General features: G+C 42.2%; 1 protein-coding gene across 4 annotated transcripts in view; it reads left to right on the top strand.

The window, feature by feature from the left end:
• The window catches only part of GRIP1 (glutamate receptor interacting protein 1), a 700,704-nt gene that overhangs the window by 652,195 nt on the left and 26,444 nt on the right, over positions 1 to 22,065 (top strand). For all 4 annotated transcript variants that reach the window (XM_047742328.1, XM_047742327.1, XM_047742326.1 and 1 more), the window contains 3 exons: positions 8,514 to 8,658; positions 10,995 to 11,134; positions 11,285 to 11,479. In XM_047742328.1, the coding sequence (XP_047598284.1) occupies positions 8,514 to 8,658; positions 10,995 to 11,134; positions 11,285 to 11,479 (480 nt within the window). The remainder of the gene's footprint in view (positions 1 to 8,513; positions 8,659 to 10,994; positions 11,135 to 11,284; positions 11,480 to 22,065) is intronic.

Here is a 22,065-nt window from a genome sequence, read left to right as displayed (position 1 = left end):
GCCCAATGTGGGGCTCAATCCCAGGACCTTGGGATCATGACCTGAGCTGAAGGCAGAGGCTTTAACCCACCGAGCCATCCAGGCGCCCCGTCTCAATATTTTAAAATGGCAATACTCAGTGTATAGTCTTCACTCCCTAAAATGTTGTTCATACTGACACCGGATTTTCTGTACTCCAGGAGTCTTCCAGTTCTTTCCTTAACCATCTGGCCCTCTCCATCTTGCTTCTCTCATCAGTTACAGAAACTTGATAAGCATACTCAGTATAACTTGGTTTCCTAAGCTAGCAATACTGCAATTGGTTTAATAGATGCTGCTTCAGAACATGAGCTCATCTTCCAGTCATACTAATGGCGTTGTTCTGCCTTGTCCCTTACCCAAGGAGATGGTGGAACCACTCTCCAAAGTTGTTAAAGTCTTTGTTTTTCATTCGGTCATGCCACCAGCATTTATTTGGTTCTATGAGGTGTTAGGGTCAACCAGGTCTTAGATGAGAAAAGATACAATCACTGCCCCCAAGTCAAGTCACTACCTTATATGAGATACAGAAGAAAATAAGTAATATGATGAATGTCCTAGGTGTAAGCACAAAATGTTAAGAGAATGTAGAGGCATCCATTTGAGCCTGGGGAGCTAAGGAGATGCTTCTGTCAACCTTGGTTTTGAAAGCATTTGGAAACGTGTTAGAATTAACCAGAAGAGAATGGGCCAAAGCAGATCAGAGAGCACGGCACATCCCAGTAGCAGATGTAGCTGAGGCAAAAATTATGTGTAAGGACTTCGTAGAAGGTGAGTAGGAAGATACATTGAAGCCAGATCATTACAGTCCTAAACCGTGTTAAGAAATTTGAACTTCACTCCAGAAGCCAATGGGAGCCATTAAAAGACGTCAAGCAGGGGAGTGACCAAGTGTTTGGTCAGTGATGACTGGTTGCGGTCGGTTACTGGAGAATGAGGCATTCAAGAGTCAGAATCCACTCTGTTTCTAGCCTTGGCTTAGGGAGCAGTAGGATGAAATGAATAAGAACACGAACTGGCTTCACAACCGACAAGCTGGGAAATGGGAAAATGAAATTCTCGTCCATAAATGTCCATTTAATGACTACTTCACATGGCTGTTTGAAGGATCAAAGGAGGTAATATATTTAAGCACTCAGCGATGATGTTTGGCACCTAATAAGGCCCAATGAATCCTAAATGCTAACTGCCATTATTAGAGTGCTTTTAAAATTAATTTTAGCTTTATTTATTTTCCAAATCTTTTGGAACACTTGGAATTATAGGGATTTCCCCCCCCCACCTCTATACCCCCCAATATTCAGTGACCATTCTGCCTTCAGGAGCTTTTGCATATGTTATCTTTCATTACCATAGGAAGACAAGTCAAGTAAAGCCAGATGGTTCTTGCCTGGGCCTGAGGCTCCAGAACAAGGCTGTTACCCAAACCTTAGTTCCCCAAAGAGGCAAATAATCCTCTTGACATAAAATCTATTGTTTTTCTTTGATTGCTTCTAGATCCAAAGTAAATGAAGAGGGAGATATTGTACTGCTAAGAAGTAGCCTGAGGCAAAACGGTCGAGAATTTGGGGACTTGTAGAAAGAAGTAGAGGGGCCTTCCAAACCTGTCCCAAAAAATTCCTACGGACCTCTCTGCTTTGTATGACTGCCTTTGTGCCAATCAAATACATAGCTGCTAATGATTTCTCTCTTGATTTAGAGCACCTTGCTTCTAATATAGAGCATGTTTTAGAGACTCTAAATTCAGCATTTTATCTGCACTGGCTCTAATTTGTGCAGAGAAACATTTACAGGCTGCAATTTGTCCCATCCAAAGCAAATTACCATCACACATTTCCAAATAGAGTCTTAGGCATATATAGCCTTAGTACCAGTTCAATCTGCCCTTCAAAGATTTGAGCTTTTGTATTTTTTTTTTCAGTTCATCATTGCTAAGCCAGCTGAACAATTTACTCCAGACCCCCTAAATCTAGGTTGAAGTAGCAGAAAGACCTCCTTGTAAGCAAGCAAGGATGATCCTAGCTGTGCTAGGGGCAATAGTAGGGATGGTTTTGGCAAAAATCTGTCTCCAAAAAAAGAACGTATGATAAAGATTTAAAATAAGAAAAAAAGAAAGAAAGAAAGAAAAAGAAAGGAAAGGAAAAAGGAAAGGAAAGGGAGAGAGAGAGAGGAAGGAAGGAAGGAAGGAAAGAAGGAAGGAAGGAAGGAAAAGAAAGGTTATCTTCTTCTCTCTCTCTCTCTCTCTCTCTTTTTTTTAATGCTTGATCTCAAAGTAATGGTTTCAAAGTCTAGTCAGAATCACCCAGAAGGCTTGTTAAAACATGGGTGACTGGGCCCCTCCCCTAGGTTCTAGGGTTCCTACAGGTCTGAGTGAAGCTGAGAATGTGTATTTCCAACACATACTTGGATAATGCTTAAGTTCCTGGTCCCAAGACTACACTTTGAGAAGCACTGTCACAAAGCAGCCTAACTTGGTGACTAATAAATAATAATAATAATAATAATAAATAAATAATCGGTAACATAAAGAAATTCAAAATTCTCTTCTTAGACACTCAGCAACTCCTTGGAACTCTGTTGGCACGTGGTTGTGACACAGCCAGATAGAAAGACCACACAGTAGTGGGAAGCTGTAAGGGCGCTCTTCTATATGGTTCATCTTCTCTGGCCTGTCCCCCAAGAAATGTAGCTGTACTGCGTAAAATGAAGTCCATCGCTTTTAGTTGAAGTGAACTTTGATTGACCTGCACATGTATGCATTCCAAAGGCTCGCTCCCAAATCCAGGCCTCCTATTTGGTCCACATAAGCAGCTGCCGTTATGGATTCAAGCCAGATAGCGTTCATTTTGTTAAACAGGCAGCACTCAAGAAGCCCGAACATAACATTGCAGATAAGTAATGCTGCAGTTTTGCATCTGTTCTGTGGCCCCATTAATTTTCTTAACTAGAGCTGAGCAGAGCAAACAAGTAGGCTGGCCCCTTTTCATGTCTTTCACTAAGAGTTGTAAACCTTCTGTTGGGGTACAAAAGCTTCTTATAATATCATTAACATCTGTTTGGGCTCATTTTGAAACGTAGTGGTGATCCTGTGTTTTTTTCTGTCTCAGAAAGTTTTTGTTCTGGTTAAACACTCTCAGTTGCTCCTTTCTAAGCTGGAGCAGCCTCAGGGGGAGAGGGCTTGGAGGGCTTCCACCCCCAAAATGGTGTGAGCATACACGGAAGTTATCACCCTCCTAAGCTATAGGCCCTCCCACTGCCAGTTGGGCTAATGCCCGAGAAGGCAGATGGAGTTGGAAGTGCAGTCTGAAGCTGACTCAGATGCTCTTGGCCCTGTGGAGGGAGAGCGCTTTAGCGTAGCTGGTTCCCACAGTGGCAGCCCAGGTCTGAGTGTCCGTCTTTGAGCGAGCCATATTGGGTGGGCGTCACCTTGCAGGAGGGAACCAGACCTCAGAGGAACAAGGAGGATGACTCGCAAAACTCAGAGACCTCCTCCCTTGGAACTGTGACTCAGGCTAACAACCCCCATGTACCCCCTCTCTCATTTATCCACGCATTTACCAAAATCTCCTTGGTGCCAGCATTGTTCTGGGGATGTGAAGAGAAAATGTCTGTTGTAAGGTGATCCTGTTCGAATGAAGGAGACAAGTAGAGAAATCATTCAAACATAGAGTGAAAAGTAGAACAGCCATTAGAACAGGCACTAGAACAGGCATTCTTGTGGGGCAAAGATTGGTTCTCCAGAAGCAAAGAATCCTAGATATTATGTGACGATGGTTTGTCACTCTTCAGAGCTCGACCCTACCTGACTGGATATATCCCTTCATATTTAATTTCTCTTGTTAGGGGGAATTTAAGTTTCATTTCATTTTCCTCCTTGGCAAGGGGAACAAGACTTTGTTTCATTTCATTGTCCCCCTTGGCAAGGGGAACAAAAACAAGAATTAAGAGAAGTTGAGAACACTGGAAGAATACGCAGGAGAAAGATATTTGTGCATAGGGAGTAACGCATGCGAGGCTAGCCATGTGAGAAAAGTGCTTTTTAAGGGACTGCAGCGGTTCGGTAAGGAGAGAAGGTAGGAGATTGGACTGCCGGAGAGAGGACGGCCTGGCCCTCTGGAGACACAGAGGCTCCAGCTCAGCTCATGCAAAGAGGCTGTATTTTATTCTTAAAAAATTGGGAACTACTGAAAAGCTTCAAGTAAAAGAGTAAGCTATTCAGATTTATGCTTTAGAAGTATTCTGGGAGGAAAAGAGAAGGAATTGTATATTGCCGGGCACTGGTGAAAATGGGGGTGGGGGTGGGGATACAAATAGAAGGAGCAAAGGCTGGGGCCCAACCAGGAAAACAAATTAGGAAGAAATTGTTGCTGTGAAAAACAGGGCAGAGCCGAGGTGGGGGCCTCTTCTAGAGCCAGTGGCAGTGGGAAGCTCTGGGAACCTTGCCTGGTGGGCAGATGGACCAGGAGGGTCTGGATGAGACTGGGTATACGCAGCCACCACCATCATCTATGAAAGAAAGGAAGCCAAGCTAATTAAGTAAGCCATTTACCCAAGGCATCCTCTAGAGTTTTCTAAGGGAATTAATATCTTTTTTTTTTTTTTAAGTTTATTTGTTTGAGTAATGTCTACACTCAAGGTAGGGCTTGAACTCAGGACCCCGAGATCAAAAGGCACATCATGCTCCTCCAACTGAGCCAGCCGGGTACCCCAATGTTTTCTCTTAAAAAAAATTATACTAGGAAAACTTCAAGTATATTTTTAAAGTAGAGAAAAATGGTGTAAGGAGCCATCATACATCACCTCGCTTCAACAGTTATTAACTTAGGATCCATCTTGCTTCAGCTCTGTTCCCAGCCTAACTGTCCCACCACACCCACACACTGAATTATACGGAAGAAATTCCAGACATATCGTTCCATCTTGTAAATATTACTGTATCCCTAAATGCTACTTTTTTTTTTTTAAAGATTTTATTCATTTATTCGACAGAGAGAGATCACAAGTAGACGGAGAGGCAGGCAGAGAGAGAGAGAGAGAGGGAAGCAGGCTCCCTGCTGAGCAGAGAGCCCGATGTGGGCCTCGATCCCAGGACCCTGAGATCATGACCCGAGCCGAAGGCGGCGGCTTAACCCACTGAGCCACCCAGGCGCCCCCTAAATGCTACTTTTTAAAAGGATTTCTACAGGGGCACCTGGGTGGCTCAGTGGGTTAAGCTGCCGCCTTCGGCTCAGGTCATGATCTCAGGGTCCTGGGATCGAGTCCCGCATCGGGCTCTCTGCTCAGCAGGGAGCCTGCCTCCTCCTGTCTCTCTCTGCCTGCCTCTCTGCCTACTTGTGATCTGTCAAATAAATTAAAAAAAAAAAAACTTAAAAAAAAAAAAGGATTTCTACAATACATAACTCCATATCATCACGGTTCAAAATATTATCAGTAATTCTTAATATCATCTAATATTTACTCATCGTGCCATTTCCTGATTTTCATATACATATATAGTTAGGTAGCAGATGGATAGAGATGGATGGATAGATAGATAGATAGATATTTTATAAAATTGATTTTAATTTGGGTCCAAAAGATCTACTCATTGCTTTTGGTTGTAATGTCCCTTAAATTTTCCCTGATTTTTGGTTCTAATCATTTGTTTATTGAAGAAATCAGAAATCAGCTTCTATTCCTGTCATAATTTTTTTAAAGATTTTATTTATTTATTTGACAGAGAGAGGAAAAACACACAAGCAGGGAGAGCAGCAGGCAGAGGGAGAGGGAGAAGCACCCTCCCCACTGAGCAGAGACCCTGACATGGGGCTCCATCCCAGGACCCTGGGACCATAACCTGAGCCAAAGGCAGATGCTTAACCAACTGAGCCACCCAGAGGCCCCTGTCATAATTTAAACACGGCATCACTTCTTCCTGTTTCCATCACAATGTTGTAACAGGAATGTGTCCTTCCTCACTAAAATACTGCCATTTTTCAATTTTTATTTATTTTTTTTATTTGTATCCCCATCACTATTTAAACTCATTGAGTGCCTTAAGAATCGCCTCCTTGTTATTGTGAGGCCTCAGCTGCCTAATTTAAAATGTCCCCACCTGAAACGAACTTAAACCCATTCACTCCATTTCTGATGTTAGTGTGTCATCTTTGTGATGCAAGTTGCCAAATGGTCAAAAAATAACCCCGGGCACACACTCTGGGTTGCCTAAAGAATGAGCAAATTAGAACCAGTTTCTCCACGTTCTCCCATTGAGTGGGACTGAACCTGGTCCGGCATCCTGTAGGTCAGTGTTTATTTTCATCTGGACGGAAGTTGCAACTGAAACTTCCCACGGTCTCCTGGGTTCTGGGCAGCTGGTTCCAGGTACTAGAGAGTTGTTACTTTCCACAACTCCCATGAAGAGCTGATGGCCAAACCCAGGATGCTGGGTGACCACTGACAAGGTAGGCCTCCTGCTTGCCCTATAAGGGAGAACAATAAAGGGCCAGGGTCTTTCCCCTGGCATAAACACCCACCCTGAATGACCAGCAGAGTGCCCAGTGGCAGCCGATACTTAACTATGCCAAGGTCTACTAATCAAAGGACTCGCCTAGAATTTTATCCAGAATATAGTAGGAGGCACAGTCTACAAAGCACATGTAATCGATCTAATAACACCCTATCCACTTCTATCAAAGCCAGCTCTGAAGGGTGATGGTAGATCATAGTGTAGAAAAATTTCGACTTTTGACCTCAGCCTCCACACTGCACGTATCCTTGGGCCTCCCCAGCCTCCACCCTGCACTGTATCCTCAGGCCTCTCCTAGCAGCTTGATAGCCGCTTATCACAACCTGAGTGGCCACCACAAATAGAAACCTATAAGGAGTTTGCGAACCATCAAACGAATTACTGAAGCTTAATGTGGAGGAGTCTTAGCTGTCAATAGAAACTTGAGTGTAGGGGCGCCGGAGTGGCTCAGTCAGTTGGGCATCTCACTCTTGGTTTCAGCTAGCATCATGGTCTCGGGGTCCTGAGATTGGGCCCTGTGTTGGGGTCTCTGTGCTCCTTCCCCACCCACATGTGCATGCTCCCTCTCTCTCAAATAAATAAATAAACAAAATCTTTAAAAATTATATATATACGTATATATAAACTTGAGTGTAATATTGAGTATTTTTATGTCCTAAGAGGTTGATTTAAACATTGTATGGTATGGTAGAAGTCTTTAATTCTCTGCGTGTAGCTTATTAGAAGTAGAGGATTGCGGAAGGGGAAGTGACCAGTACATTCCAAAAGCCTGCTCTGTGGCAGAAATGAAGTAAGTGCTGGTAGGAGAGGACACATCACTTTGTACATTACTCTATAGACCTTTCATTTTATGTTCCTTGTAATTGTTCACTGTACACACAGATAATTGAATTGTTAACTCAAGCTTTGCTTTTCCTCCTTATTTCAGGATTTCATGTCATAAACGAACAGCTGCTCATTGCAGAAATGTGACTGTGTCAACCTTTAGCTATGATGCAGTCTGTCTGTAAAAGCTGACTGTTCAGTTAAAATAGCTACTGGACCATTTCATTGTATCCTTAGGTACAGAAATGAAACTGCTCCCTAACCATTCACAGCTCCTGGGCTCAAGGAATAAAACAAGAAATGCTCGAGAACTTTAAGCATGTCATAAGCAAATACAACACTTTGAAGTCTGAGACAGCATATTTGTAATCCTGACAGTCCAAACACCCAGCCGTGTCGAAGGTGTCCACGACATGGTGCGGCCCAGTGCTGTAGGCAGACCGTATTAACAGACAATTTCCTTCATGGCGGTGTGAAACAGGGAAGATCAGTTCATGGCCCTGTAGCAGCCTGGTTTGTTCTCCTGAAACGTACTTGACATGGCTCTTCCTCTCTAGAACAGAGGACAGAGAACCATTCAAACCTGCACTTCATATCTGGGAATTCATCCACAGGATTGACGTTTTAAGATACGATCAGTGGAATAATGTGGAAAGGATTCTAAATTTCCAAGCCAACTTCTCTAAGCCCCACTTAACCACAGATATGTTAAAGTTTGCTCCAACCCTGAGTAAGATCTTCTCTGTATTGAAAGTTAGCTTGCTTGGGAAGGGCTGGAAATAGGAATGGGTTGTCCCAGTCTCTGTCGCCACATGACTCTCTCCTCTCACAGGTATTTAGGACACTCTAAGGAAGTATAGGGCAAGCCCTGTGCTAGGCATGGACACAGGCTAAAGGGCCCGAGGTCCAGCTGGGCGGGTCACTCCCTGATTTAAAACATAGGTCATTAGGCAGTGGACCCGTCCCCCAACACTAATGACGACCACATCCCTGTATTAGAATGAATATCTTACGAAGGAGAATCTACCTCCCCAAATAATTTCTGAGACATAATGCTTAATGATGATGTCTTGAGTTTATTTTATGTATGAGTATATGTGTCTTATTACTTTGCTTTCCCCCCCCAAAGAAACCAATTATGACTCCTTGGCATTTATTGCAGATGAGCAAGAAAGTTCTGGAGCCATTATTTACACTGTGGAGCTCAAGCGCTATGGGGGGCCCCTTGGCATCACAATTTCAGGAACTGAAGAGCCCTTTGATCCTATAATCATTTCAAGCCTCACTAAAGGGGGATTAGCTGAAAGGTAACATTTCAAGAAACTGCTACAATTACCTGGGTCTGGGCTGGGTTTTCTTCCTCACAGCTTCAGAGAGTATATGCTCCCCTCCCCCGCTTGGTTACCTATTAACTTTTTCACACCTGCACAAAGGATCGATCCTAGAGCTTGAGAACTGTCAGGCAGAGCTCCAACTTGACTTCGAGGGGCATCTTACAGGCGGTAAAAGATGTCATGGGCTTAACAGTGATATTACTCTCCGGAAATGTCTCCACTTGACCACAGTGGACTGGAGGTGGATTTATATCATGTCCGTTTTGAGAGGAGGAGACTGAAGTTCAGGGAGGTTAAAAGGCTTGTCCAGTTCAATTCAGCAAACATTTACTGAGCCTGTATTACCTGACAGGTACTGGGCTTGGCTGCTTTGTTTTCCAAAGAGGATGACACAGGCTTTGTCTTCAAAGATTTGGGGAGACAAAGCACAGTGACCCATCTTCATAATGTGATTTAGAATGTCCATTTGTTCTTTTGGCCAAGATGCACACCCACCCCCCAACCCCCATTAAATCGCCTTTCTCTCTGAGACACATGGTGGTGCATATTCCAAACCTTCCCTCCAGTAATCTAGCTCAGGAATGCACACACATCATGCTGATGCAGATAATGGTTTGCAAAACAGAGCTGTAGCACTGCAGAATCTTGGAGCTGCAAGACCCCCTGGAAATCAGCTCATCCAAGATCTTCATCTGCTGAATGAGGGCACTGAGGCAGCTGAGAAAGGGTTACCCTGTTGGGGAGTCATATTGTGATATTAACAGAGACACCTATGATGGGGTATTCTTCAGATATCCTCCTCTCCTAGTTTCCTCTCTTAGGGAGACCGTCCTAGGTATCTCTATCAGGGAAACAACAAGAAAAGTTTCATGTTGATCCAGTTCAGCAACCTACTGGTCAGGTGTTCCCTGGCTTACAACCTAGTTTTCTAAACTGGAGATCCTTTATGAATGAATGAAGTGATCTTTTCCCTTTTTTCCGAAGAAAATATATTCTTTGAGAGTAGGTGCTTGGGTGGATGTGGTAGTGGTCTCTGGTAACCGGTGTGACCCCGTGTCACCTCTCTTACCCCAGTTGCTGCTGCCACTACCCCAGAGGCAAGCTGCTATCAGCGCATTCAGCCATGGGCAGCCCGGTGAGCTGGGCTCATTCCTTCACTCACTGTCCTGGGCACTAAGCCAGGACAAGAGGCTGGTGCTTGGGACTCCCCTTCGACAGCCTGCAACCCGGCTGGAGAGATCCGAGTTTTTAGACCATCCCTGAGTCTGAATGCTTATGAATGGACGAATGTCCCACTCAGGGCTCCCAAAGATGGATATGGTGAACAGCAGAGCTATAAATTCCAGCCTGCCTTCTCAGAATTGGGTGAGGATGGAAAGAGAAGAGAAAAGGCCAAAGGTCAATTAGTTCATTGATCAAGAAATTTTCTTTTTCCACATTTCAAGCAGTGGGCCAAGCCCTTTACATATGTTTTCCTATTTAATCCTCAAGGCCCCCCTGAGAGGTGATTGCCCCATTACAGTGACGAGGCAAGTGATACCCAGAGAGGTTAAAATAAGAAATCCGGGTCACTTGACCCGAGAGTGGCAGAGTTGGATTCAAACGTAGCACGAATTGATTCTCTGAGCCTTTTCAATCCTTAGAATGACCGACAGAGGAACCCTGCCACACCAGGGTCTGAGGGAGGTCCCCATCTCTCTGAGCCTCACTTTTGGTGAGCTAGGGTCACGGTTGTGTTCAACCTATAATTTACATTTAAATCTGTGCAAGAAGCAATGTTCCATCCCAAGTATCACTGCATTTACTGTCCAGCATTGTTTATTTCCTTGGGATTTTTTTTTTAAGATTTATTTATTTATTTATTTGACAGACAGAGATCACAAGTAGGCAGAGAGGCAGGCAGAGAGAGAAGGGGAAGCAGGCTCCCTGCTGAGCAGAGAGCCTGATGGGGGGCTGGATCCCAGGACCCTGGGACCATGACCTAAGCCGAAGGCAGAGGCTTTAACCCACTGAGCCACCCAGGCACCGCTTCCTTGGGATTTTTAAGAGGCTTTCTTAGAATTCAAAAAGCACAGCAAGTCCATTTTACACCCTAATTAAAACAATTTTTCTAATTTTATTTGAAACTAAAAAGTTATTCACAAAAGACGCAGTTATCTTGTAACATTGCCCAGGAGAAAGCAAAAAGTGGTTTCTAGAGACCCTTGCCAAGGCTTTATTATCATGAATATGTAAAGTATGGCAGGGGATTTCTATTCAGTGGCACACAGGGATTTTTCTACCTTTCCTATTATTATTTGGTGTTTCAGAACTGGCGCCATCCACATAGGAGACCGAATCCTGGCTATCAACAGCAGCAGCTTGAAAGGAAAGCCTCTGAGTGAAGCCATCCATTTGTTACAGATGGCAGGAGAGACTGTCACCTTGAAAATTAAGAAACAGACAGATGGTGAGTGGGTTGAGAGTCACAGTTATGGATTTTCAGTGCATTTCTATCCCTCTGTATCTTTCTAGGGAAGACGACTCTCCAGAGGGAGTATTAGAATATCTTCTTATTGACATTTACCCTCAGACTTAAACTCCTTCTCTGTCTTTGCAGCCCAATCAGCATCCAGTCCCAAGAAATTCCCCATGGCTAGCCACCTGAGTGACCTGGGAGATGTGGAAGAGGACCCCTCTCCAGGGCAGAAGCCAGGCAAGCTCACTGACACATACCCGTCCACTGTGCCCAGTGTGGACAGTGCAGTGGACTCGTGGGACAGCTCTGGGATAGACAGCAGCTATGGGAATCAAGGTACGTCCGAGCCTCGGCGAACAGAGAGGGCTTACAGCTGAAGCCTGTGCTCCTCAAAGATCTATCCTCTGCTCTTTGGGGAGAAAACAAATTCTTTATTTATTTTACTTGTGTCTGCTTCAGTGCAACCGGATGGTTGCTGAATATGGTGACCTTGCATTTTCTCCTCCTCAATACTGAAAAGTCCTGAACACTTATCAAACACTAGTAAGCCCGCTTTAGGTCTGCTGATGTCTGAGTGTTCAATTCAGAGCTTGTCCTTCCTGCTTAGATTAATAGGAGGCAAACCATACAATACAGTGGTTCACCGAAGACAGGCCCCTTTCTTACTTTTGTAAGCAGGCTTTCCACAAAGATGGATTTGGGAGTGCCGCAGGTGTGCTTTGAGAGGTGAGCCGATGATCTGTGACCCTATTTATTCCTGCCTCCTCCTGACTTTTAGTAGAAACTTATACAGCTTTGCTGAGTACCCACGATGAGAGAGTTGTGACCATAATATATAAAAGTATAGAGTAGATTTTTCTTTACAGGCATCAGCTTCATGTGAAGAAGTATAACCTACATTAGAAGTTAAACCTCATGGGGCGCCTGGGTGGCTCAGTGGGTTAAAGCCTCTGCCTTTGGCTCAGGTCATGATCTCAGAGTCCTGGGATCAAGCCCCACATTGGGCTCTCTGCTCAGCGGGGAGCCTGCTTCCTCCTCTCTCTCTGTCTGTCTCTCTGCCTACTTGTGATTTCTGTCAGATAAATAAATTAAAAAAAAAAAAAAAAGTTAAACCTCACTCACAGAACGTAAACACACAAAGAGTATTAGACTGAATGCGGACTAATAAACTAAAAGCTTCTTTTAAACATCTGTCTCCTTCCAATGATACCTGGCATCAAAAGAAAAGTGCGTCAGAAATTCTTCATATTTCTCCTGTATGGAATTGAGATGTGATTGCCCCCATCTGGATCTCCAGTGAAAATATCCCTCAAGAAAAGGATGTTCCAGATTGCCCATGTGTGCCTAGAGAATATTTGAATTCCAGGTCAAGCCACAGCTGCTTACCTACCTGAAGGTGGACAGACTGGGCAGGAGTGTTGACTGGGGCATCCTGGCCATCTTCACATGTGCCGAACGTGGGAGTGACACAGAGGATTTTGTTTAGAAGCAAAATATAACAGATTCACCTTAAAGACGATAGCGTAAAGCCTTCCAAATGCTCATCATCTCTTAGATCTTGCAATTCCATTCTAGGACTTTATCCTGAGGAAATAATTATACCAGAGACAGAGAGACAAAGATGTTGTTTCCCACATTGCTTGCAATGCCTAAATATTAGTGAAACAAAAATATCAAGTGACAGGACGTTAAATAAAGTTAGGTAATCTGTAAAAAAAAAACAACCCCAAAACAGAGTTTACCTTCTCTTTTTTGCCTGGTATAAATCCCAGCCTCCAAATCCCTTTTCTGCTCTGATTTAAGTCAGTCGGAGAATAAAATACGTAAACCAGAAGTTTGGGGGTTGCTTTGCAACTTAGTTAATTAACCGCTTTTTGGAAGGCTCTGTGTAACCAGTTCACTCTGTTTCTGGTTCTGCTAGTTTTCTTCTCTCACCTTGCCTTCGCCTAGGTCACTCTTTGTCAAGTCCCACAAAGAGAGGAGGACAAGGAAAAGGAATGATATTTCAAAAATCATCAAGTAGTTACTTGTTAGAATTGATACTGGAATTTATTTTATATATATATAAATTCCAGTATATATATATATTCCAGTATATATATATATATTCCAGTATATATATATATATATATATATATATTATATTCCAGTATATATAATATATATATATACACACACACTGTATATATATACAGTATATATATATATATATATATATATATATATATATATATATACTGGAATTTATTATTATACTGGAGAAAATATTTTGAAGACCCAAAATAAAATTAGAGCTTTTGTTTATCTGGTAATTAGTGTTTCTAAGTCATAATATCTTGTGACAAGTTGTCTGTGCCATCAGATAACTTGTCTATCAATTTGTCATTGATCAAATTCTTGATTTCTCATTGCCTGTGAGTTGTCGAGCCACCAGAAGTCTCTGATAAAAGACAGAAGAAGTCAGATTCTATCAGAGTAGAACTCTGAGGTTTGTTTATTAATGTGCTTACTTATTTATTGCTTCTTAATTTGGAGACTTTCTTGTTAAAAAGATTTTTCTTTTATAAGGATGTTACTGATTTTAATGAGTTCTGCCCATAAGGTAATCTGTAAGAACTTAGTTACTCTCAGGGCTGCCTGCCTGGCTCAGTCAGTGGATCGAGCTACACTTGACCTTGGGGTCATGAGTTTGAGCCCCCCATCAAGTGTAGAGAATACTTAAAATGACTCAATACATTTAAAAACTAAAAATAATAATTTGAAAGAAAGAGCTTAGCTACTCTGACCTTTTACACCATAGGATGAGAACCCTGATTAGCACACTAAATAAGAGCCTTTCCCACATGAATATAAAATGAAGAACCATTTATTATTCATGAGGCATTTGAAAATTTGAATTCCTAGACAGAGAATAGTAGTCATAATAATATTAAATTGGGCATCAATAAGTTAGAAATCTTCATGAAGATAAAGAGAAAAGATGGCAATTGTAAGAGAATCGATGTCCTCCAGGACGATGAAAACGCAGTAACAACACCTCATATTTGTAAAACAGCCCATCCAAAGCACTCATCTCAGTTCTCATAAGGAATGTGGATGTCGAAAGGCTGGTTGATCACAGGAGCTCAGTGTTAGCAGAGAGTTTGGAAGTCAGGTTGCTTGCAGACCCGAGCGCCCACGGGGACCAGGCGCTCCCTGAGGGCTAAGACAGATCTCCCCACCCCACACCAGGAGCCCAAAGTTCTCCCTTGTATTGAGTGGAAATCTCTCTGCTTGTAGCTCCTGCCTATCAGTCTCCATTCTACCCTCAAGGTCGTTCAGAACTAGACTAAATCCTCTTCCCCTTGACAGCCCTTCAGGTAACTGAAAGAGAGCCCTCATGCCTCTCTGAAGTCTTTCTGTCTCCAAGCAAAATTGCCCCAGGTCCTTAACGGTTCCTCACATAAAACTTACTTTTGAGTATCTTTATCATCCTGAAGGCCTCTCTTCTGAGTATGTTCAAGTTTAACTCCCTACTTATTAAAATGTAGCACTCAGAAAGAAAGGTTATATAACAGTCTGACAGCCCAGAGCAACTCAAGCCTGTCACCTTCATCACTGAGAATTTCAGACCCTATGAAAGTAGCCTATCTACCTTGACTGAATTGTGGTGGTTGAATCCTATCTGTCACTCATTTTTTTCTTATTGCTTACCAAGTTCTCAAAGTCCAGCCTTTTTTTTTTTTTTACTTGTGTTATTAGGTTAAACCAAGTCTTTCCAGATTACGTGAGCGACACTGACTTTTTTAAAAGCAAGGCATGTGGGGCGCCTGGGTGGCTCAGTGGGTTAAGCCTCTGCCTTCAGCTCACGTCATGGTCTCAGGGTCCTGGGATGGAGCCCCACATTGGGAATCTCTGCTCAGCAGGGAGCCTGCTTCCCCCTCCACCTGCCTTTCTGCCTACTTGTGATATCTCTCTCTCTCTCTGCTAAAAAAAAAAAAAAAAATCTTTTATAAATAAATAAATAAAAGCAAGACACAGAACCACACTTTTTTTCCTCATTAAATACTATGTTGTGACATGTAAGTGATCTCTTCAACCTGTGGCTCTAGCCTCTCAGGGGACTCTACCATATACCATCTACCAGGAAGATCTTGCCCATTCTTATTACACCGTGTGGTCCACAATAGCTGTCCCATTGCCAGCAAGCTATCACACCTCCGTGATGCTCATCTTCCTCTTGGGTCCAGTGTCTCTGTAGCCACATTCCTTATTGTTCTCTGCTGCTTCTCCAAAATGTCAAATTTGCCCCTTTCATTCATTCAACAAATATGTAATGGCTGGCACAATAGAAGGCCAGTGGATCTACAATGATCAGCTAAAGAGTTGTGGTCCCTATTCTCATGGAAGACGTAAGCCAGTTGAAGGGCCAGACAATTACCAAGTACCTGCGGTGCAAACTATTAGTTATTGCAGAGAGAAATAGGATGGAGTGACCCAAGCTGGGGGGTATGGTGGGTGTTTACGGAAGTCTCACGCTGGGATGACTCTCAATTCTGAGCAACTCTAGGATGCAAAACGTTTCTCCGCTGCCTCTGGGTCAGCTTCTTCTCTTCCCATTCTCCGGACCCTTAGACCTGTACCCTTCCTATTTATCAAAATCTTATGCTTTGGCCCCCTTCTGTCTGTCTTATTCCTCTTTCTATTTTTTTAAGATTTTATTTATTTATTTATGGGGGACAGATCGAGAGAGAGAGAGAGAGAGGCAGAGAGAGAGGTAGCAGGGAGCCCAAAGCAGGACTCAATCCCAGACCCTCAGGATCACAACCTGAGCTGAAGGCAGACGCTTAACCGACTGAGCCACCCAGGCAACCCTTTATTCCTCTTTTTAACTCAGAAAACCCTTTCCTTGGATTTAGCAAAGGTCATTCAATACAAGGGAGACTGACAGTTTGCTGGTACCTGGACTCTGTCATTCTCATGGATGGTGTAGCTCTTTCGGCGTCTGTAATTCTTGACTATCAACTCAGGTAGCTATGTTTTCTGTCTTATCCCACATTAAGCTTTAGATATTTCTCTCTTTTCAGTTCACTTTTTTCACCTTTATTAAAGTATAATTGACAACGTGTACAATGTGATGATTATGATATGCACACACATTGTGAAATGATTACCACCATCAAGTTGATGAACACACCCATCAACTTGCATAGTTACCATTTGTGTGTGGGTGTGTGTGGGTGTGTGTGGTGAGAATGCTTAAGATCTACTTGCTTAGGGTGCCTGGGTGGCTCAGTGGGTTGAAGCCTCTGCCTTTGGCTCAGGTCATGATCTCAGGGTCCTGGGATCGAGCCCCACATTGGGCTCTCTGCTCAGCAGGGAGCCTGCTCCCTCCTCTCTCTCTGCCTGCCTCTCTACCTACTTGTGATCTCTGTCAAATAAGTAAATAAAATCTTAAAAAAAAATCTATTTGCTTAGCACTTTTCAAGTACACAATACAATCTTATTTTAATCTATAGTCACCATGCTCACTTTAGATTCCCAGAACTCATTCATCTTATAAATGAAACTATATGCCATTAGACCAACATTCTCCCACTCCCTGGCCCCAAACGCATTTTTTTTTAAGTATTGTTTAAAGTATTTTTTTTTAAGATTTTATTTTTTTATTTGACAGAGATCACAAGTAGGCAGAGAGGCAGGCAGGGGTGGGGGGAAGCGGGCTCCCTGCCGAGCAGAGAGCCCGACGTGGGGCTCGATCCCAGAACCCCGGGATCATGACCTGAGCCAAAGGCAGAGGCTTCAACCCATGGAGCCACCCAGGCGCCCCCACCAAACACATTCTACTTTCTGTTTCTAAGAGCTGAGTTTGACTTTTTTTTTTTTTTAATTTAGGTTTTACATATAACTAAGCTAATATAGTATTTGTCTTTCTGTCTCTCACTTATTTCACTTAACATAATATTGTCCAGGTTCATCCATGTCATTGCAAATAAGATTTCCTTCACTTTTATGGCTGAATAATTTTCTGTTGTGTATATATTACTATATTTCTTTATTCCTTCATCTGTCAATGGCACTTAGGTTGTTTCTGTGTCTTGACTATTGTGAATAATGCCATAGTTCTATCTCTTCAAGATACCTATTCTATTTCCTTTGGATATATATATGCAGAAGTAGGATTGCTGGATCCATTTTGAGGTCATTTTATCATTTTTATTTTCTCAGGGAAAAATGTATTTCATACAGGTTTTCAAATATATTTGCACACAGTTACGGAATTTGTTTCTTTTTATTTTCTTGGTTTCTAGAATTATATCCCAAATATTGTTTCATATTTGGTACATTTGTGTTTTTATTCTTTTTTCCCATGAGTATACTGGTAATAGTTTATTTTTATTTAGCGTTTTCCCAAAGAACTGACCCTTGAATGTATTTATCAGTTCTAGTCTTGTTTTCTAAAATAAATTTTTGCTTTTAATTTGATTAACTTTATTCTTAGATTTTCTGTTTGTAACTAGAATTTGATGCATAATTCATCTATTTCCGTGCTTCCTTGTAGTTTTCATAAAGATAATGATGACTGAGAAGAGACCAACATTATGGAAGTGTTGAATCACTATTTGTACACCTGAAACTAATATTACACTAGAATTTAAATTAGAACTTACAGGGGAAAAAAGAGACACCAATATGTACAAAGAGCCTGACTTCTCCTTAATGTAGTTAAGGCATACAACATAGTACATAAAGAGAGTAACAGAGCAGGACCCTGAGCAGTATTCTCGCCATTGGTGGCTAGGGTGGGTGTGGGGGCTTTTATTTTTCTCCTTAATCTCCCTTCTGATCTCTACAAGCTCATGTTTTATCTCCTTTTATCATGTTGACTTGTCCAGGTTTCCGTGAGCTCTTATATATCTGCTTTGATCTCTTGCTTTATAGAGATGATAGTTTCAGTGTATATTTTTAACATTTTGTGATGATCTGTTTGGTCATATTTATCATTTGCTCTGTGGCAGTCTTTTACTCATGAGTATCCTTCATCATCTATTGTTTTGTTTTCCTGTTCCTTTTCTCCTTTTTTTTTTTTTAATATTAACTTGGTATATATCTTATGCTAGTTCCTTTAGAATTAATGCTCATCTTTGAATGAGATGACTTCTCTCTAAATTGGAAGTTTGAAAGGAAGTCTGAGACAGAAGAGCCTAACTTTGTGCTCCAGGCTAGCAAAAATTACCCCGCAGCTCACAGTAACCTGTGATGAGTGCATTCTTCCTCAGCCCAGAGACATAACTGTAGGCTGCCAACAATACAGAATTCTTCTCTACTAGCCTGCCTCTCTGACAGATTGCTTCCGGCAGTGGTGGTATATCTGTAGGTGTTGTCTTTTGCCCACCTCCCTGGCTTTACCCTAATACACTAGTCCTGGGGAACTTGCTGCCACCAGCCTCTAAGATCCATTCTAGTGTTGCAAACAAAGCATTGTTGTTTTGCTTTATGCCATGGCCCCTGCTTTGAAAGACTGGGCCCTCTCTGAAATTGCTGGTTATAGGTGTCTCCTCTTGGCTTTTTATCACTGCCTCCCACCTCCTTTTTGACTCATGGAATTTGGTAACTTTTTCTTATGTATTTATGGTTTGAGCTTCTAGTTTTGCTAAAGATGTAGGTTATGTTATTTGTCAACCCTTCCTGTTTTGAGGTGATTTCTAGAGAAGGTAAAAAGGCTCTGCCTTTTTAAAACAACATTCTCGGGGCGCCTGGGTGGCTCAGTGGGTTGAGCCTCTGCATTCGGCTCAGGTCATGGTCTCAGGGTCCTGGGATCGAGCCCCGCATCGGACTCTCTGCTCCACAGGGAGCCTGCCTCTCTGCCTAGTTGTGATTTCTCTCTGTCAAATAAATATTAAAAAAAAAAAAAAAAAAACCAACATTCTCATCTAAACACTTTGAGTATTTCTTGGCTAGAACAATTATAAATAGTTACATAAATGTATGATGTGATTTTCTCATTCTTAACAAAACTGGATTTTTAGGAAACAAGTTTGGCAGGGAATTATCTGGTGTGCTTTCCTGTACTAAAATTGGCTTCCAAAAATGAAAGTAATGGCAGGAGCTATAGTCCCAAAATTGTAGAATTGATGACTGAATTCCAAAACCATTCTCTGATTTCCAAATTTTATGAATATGAACATACATTGTTTAGTTCGCTTTTTAAAACTGATACAGAGTGTGAATTAAGAGCTACAAGTATAAGATATTAACCTTCACAATGTTGTGGTACTGAAAACCAAATAGTACAATGTTGGAATATGAGAATTTTACAAGTATCTGAAGTATGGTTACCCTCAAAATAAAAATCACTGTACCAAGATTCCATACGCTATTAGAAGTGCCCACATTTGTGAAGACCTATTTTCCATAACACTAACAAACAAAACTAAACATTACTCTCAGTGAAAGGAATCTAGATTGAATTTTATACCTTGTATCAGTGTGCTTTGGCTGCTATAACAAAGTACCAGAAACTGGATGGCCTAAACAATAGAAATTCATTTTCCACTGCCCGGAAGGCTAGAAATCCAAGATCAAGGTATCCGATATGGTTTCTCCTCAGGTCTGTTTCCTTTGTTTGCAAACCATTGGTTGCCTTCTCCCTTCCTCATATGCACTTTCTTCTGTGTGTGCTCATCCTTGGTGTCTCTCATGGGTGTCCAAATTTTCTCTTCTTATAAGGACACCAGTCAGATTGAACTATGGCCTCACCTTATAACCTCATTTAACCTTAATTACCTCTTTAAAGGCTCTATCTTTAAATACAGTCACATGGATGGCTAGGGCATCAACATATGAACTTAGGTGCAGGTATGATACAGTCCGTAACACACCTCACATTATGATACAAAGGGTAGAAACAGATATTGAAACCTAGATTGAAAGAAGGAAAGAAAGAAGGAAGGAAGGAAGGAAGGAAGGAAAGAGGGAGGGGGAAAAGAAAGGTTTCCAATTCTAAATAAAAGGAGTAATTACTTAGGAAATACATTTTTTAAAATTACATCTGTCTCTCAAGGTGTTTCTTTTATAAATTTTGAATTTAAAATCTAGCTCCTCCCTGCATTTTAATTTTATATGCTCACCCACCATTTAGTAAAAACAATTCTGTTTCTGGCAGTTGGTTTTTCTTACATGTGGGCTGCCTCACTGATTCCATTCCTCCCATGGCTTTTAAGTTTGACTCCCTGTGAAAAAGGATATTCCTCAGAACTTCTGAACTCTGAATTCTCAGCTATGGCAAGCAGCTTGTCTTCACTTAATTTCTGTCAGACATGTCCTGTTTTACATTATGCAGTCATCCTCCGCCTGCGCCAGGGAGGGATGGAGATCACCTGCATATGAAAGAAATACAAATGATGGTGTCTAAGCAAGGTTAATTATTTTTCTCCCACTGTAGCAAAGAGGCAGGTGAGGCAGGTGGCCCCACAGTGTCGTCAGGACCCAGGCTCTCCTACCTCCAGCTTCACATCTCTCCTGTCTCTCCATTCATTGTCACTGCCTGTTGTACAGGCTGCCTGGAGGCCCACAGACTTGAGCAATGGAATGCAGAAAGGGTCCACTGGCTGGATACAGACCGGCCCCAGTTAGGGCCTATGGATATCTTGAGGCGGGTCCCCTGACCTGCCTCAAGATATCCATAGGCCCTAACTGACCAATGGACTACTCCAACCAGGCACAGTCACTAAAATAAAGGGAGAGTTCCATGTGTCCCGTACCTCCTCACCTTCCCCCTTTTAAAAGCAGCACTCACCCACAAGTCCCCAGCAGTCCCCAGGGAGGGCAGACAGCCTCTCCCTTCCTGTCCTGCCAGCCACTCCCTTGCAATGTATTCAGTACACCTCTATCTCCTTTGTTCCGAGTGTGAATCCTTTTACTGCCCACACCACCCAGTTGTCCCCCCACATTTGGGGGCCCCTTATCCAACACCCAATCAGGAGAGACACCACATTTAGACACTACACCTTTGATATAAAACTTCCATCAGGCCTGAAATATTTACTTCCTCACCAGCTGCTTGCTTTGAGTATATTACCATCAATGATCTTAAAAAAAAAAAAAAAAAAAAACCTAAATCTAATCTTGCCACTTAAAAACAAACACACAAAACCTTCTGGATGGTTCTCTGTTGTTTTAGGATAACATCAAAGATGCTTAGTTTAAATCAGAGTTTTTTGGTAATCTAGTTCCCAACCGCTTTATCAGTCTCATCTCCAGACAGTTCCTTCCAGGACCTTTGCGTCTACACACCCTGAGCTGCTCACTCCTCACCAAGCAAGCTTTGCTCTTTGGTACCACACAGCACTGGGTCTGTTCATCAGTATGTTAATATCTTCATCAATTTATTCACCACCTTTACCCATTCTCAATCAGTGGAGAAGTAGAAATGGAGTCAGCTATGGATTAAAATATCAACTATCTTTGTTTTTTGGAGAGGCGGGTTTTTGGTTATTTATTTATTTATTTATTTTTTCTGGAAAATCTGGCTTGGACATGCAGCCAGAATCAGTTCTTGTCTCACTCCTCATAATCCAAGTCTAGATGCTAGGATTTAAATGAGGAGGAAGTCAGATCTACAAACTGTCTCCCAGCTAACTGTACCCCAGCATATCAGTTGGATTGAATTAGCTGAATAGAACTGAATACTCTAATATTACAGTGACTTAAATCATTAAAAAAAAACAAAAACAGGCATTTCAGAGCTGGCATATAGCTCTCCAGGGTCCTCAAAGACCCAAGCTCTTCAATATTTCTTCTTTATTATGCCCAGCACTTGGCTTCCATCTTTGGGCTTACCACATGACCCAGGGTGGCTACAGAGCACCAGCTATTTCATCTACATCCCAGGCAGCAGGAAAGAGCAGGAAACTGAGATCTGGAGAAGCTGAATGGCTTAG

This window comes from Lutra lutra, chromosome 8, assembly GCF_902655055.1.
Source record: "Lutra lutra chromosome 8, mLutLut1.2, whole genome shotgun sequence".
Lineage (NCBI taxonomy): Eukaryota > Metazoa > Chordata > Mammalia > Carnivora > Mustelidae > Lutra > Lutra lutra.
This window is presented reverse-complemented; position numbering and strand designations above follow the sequence as displayed.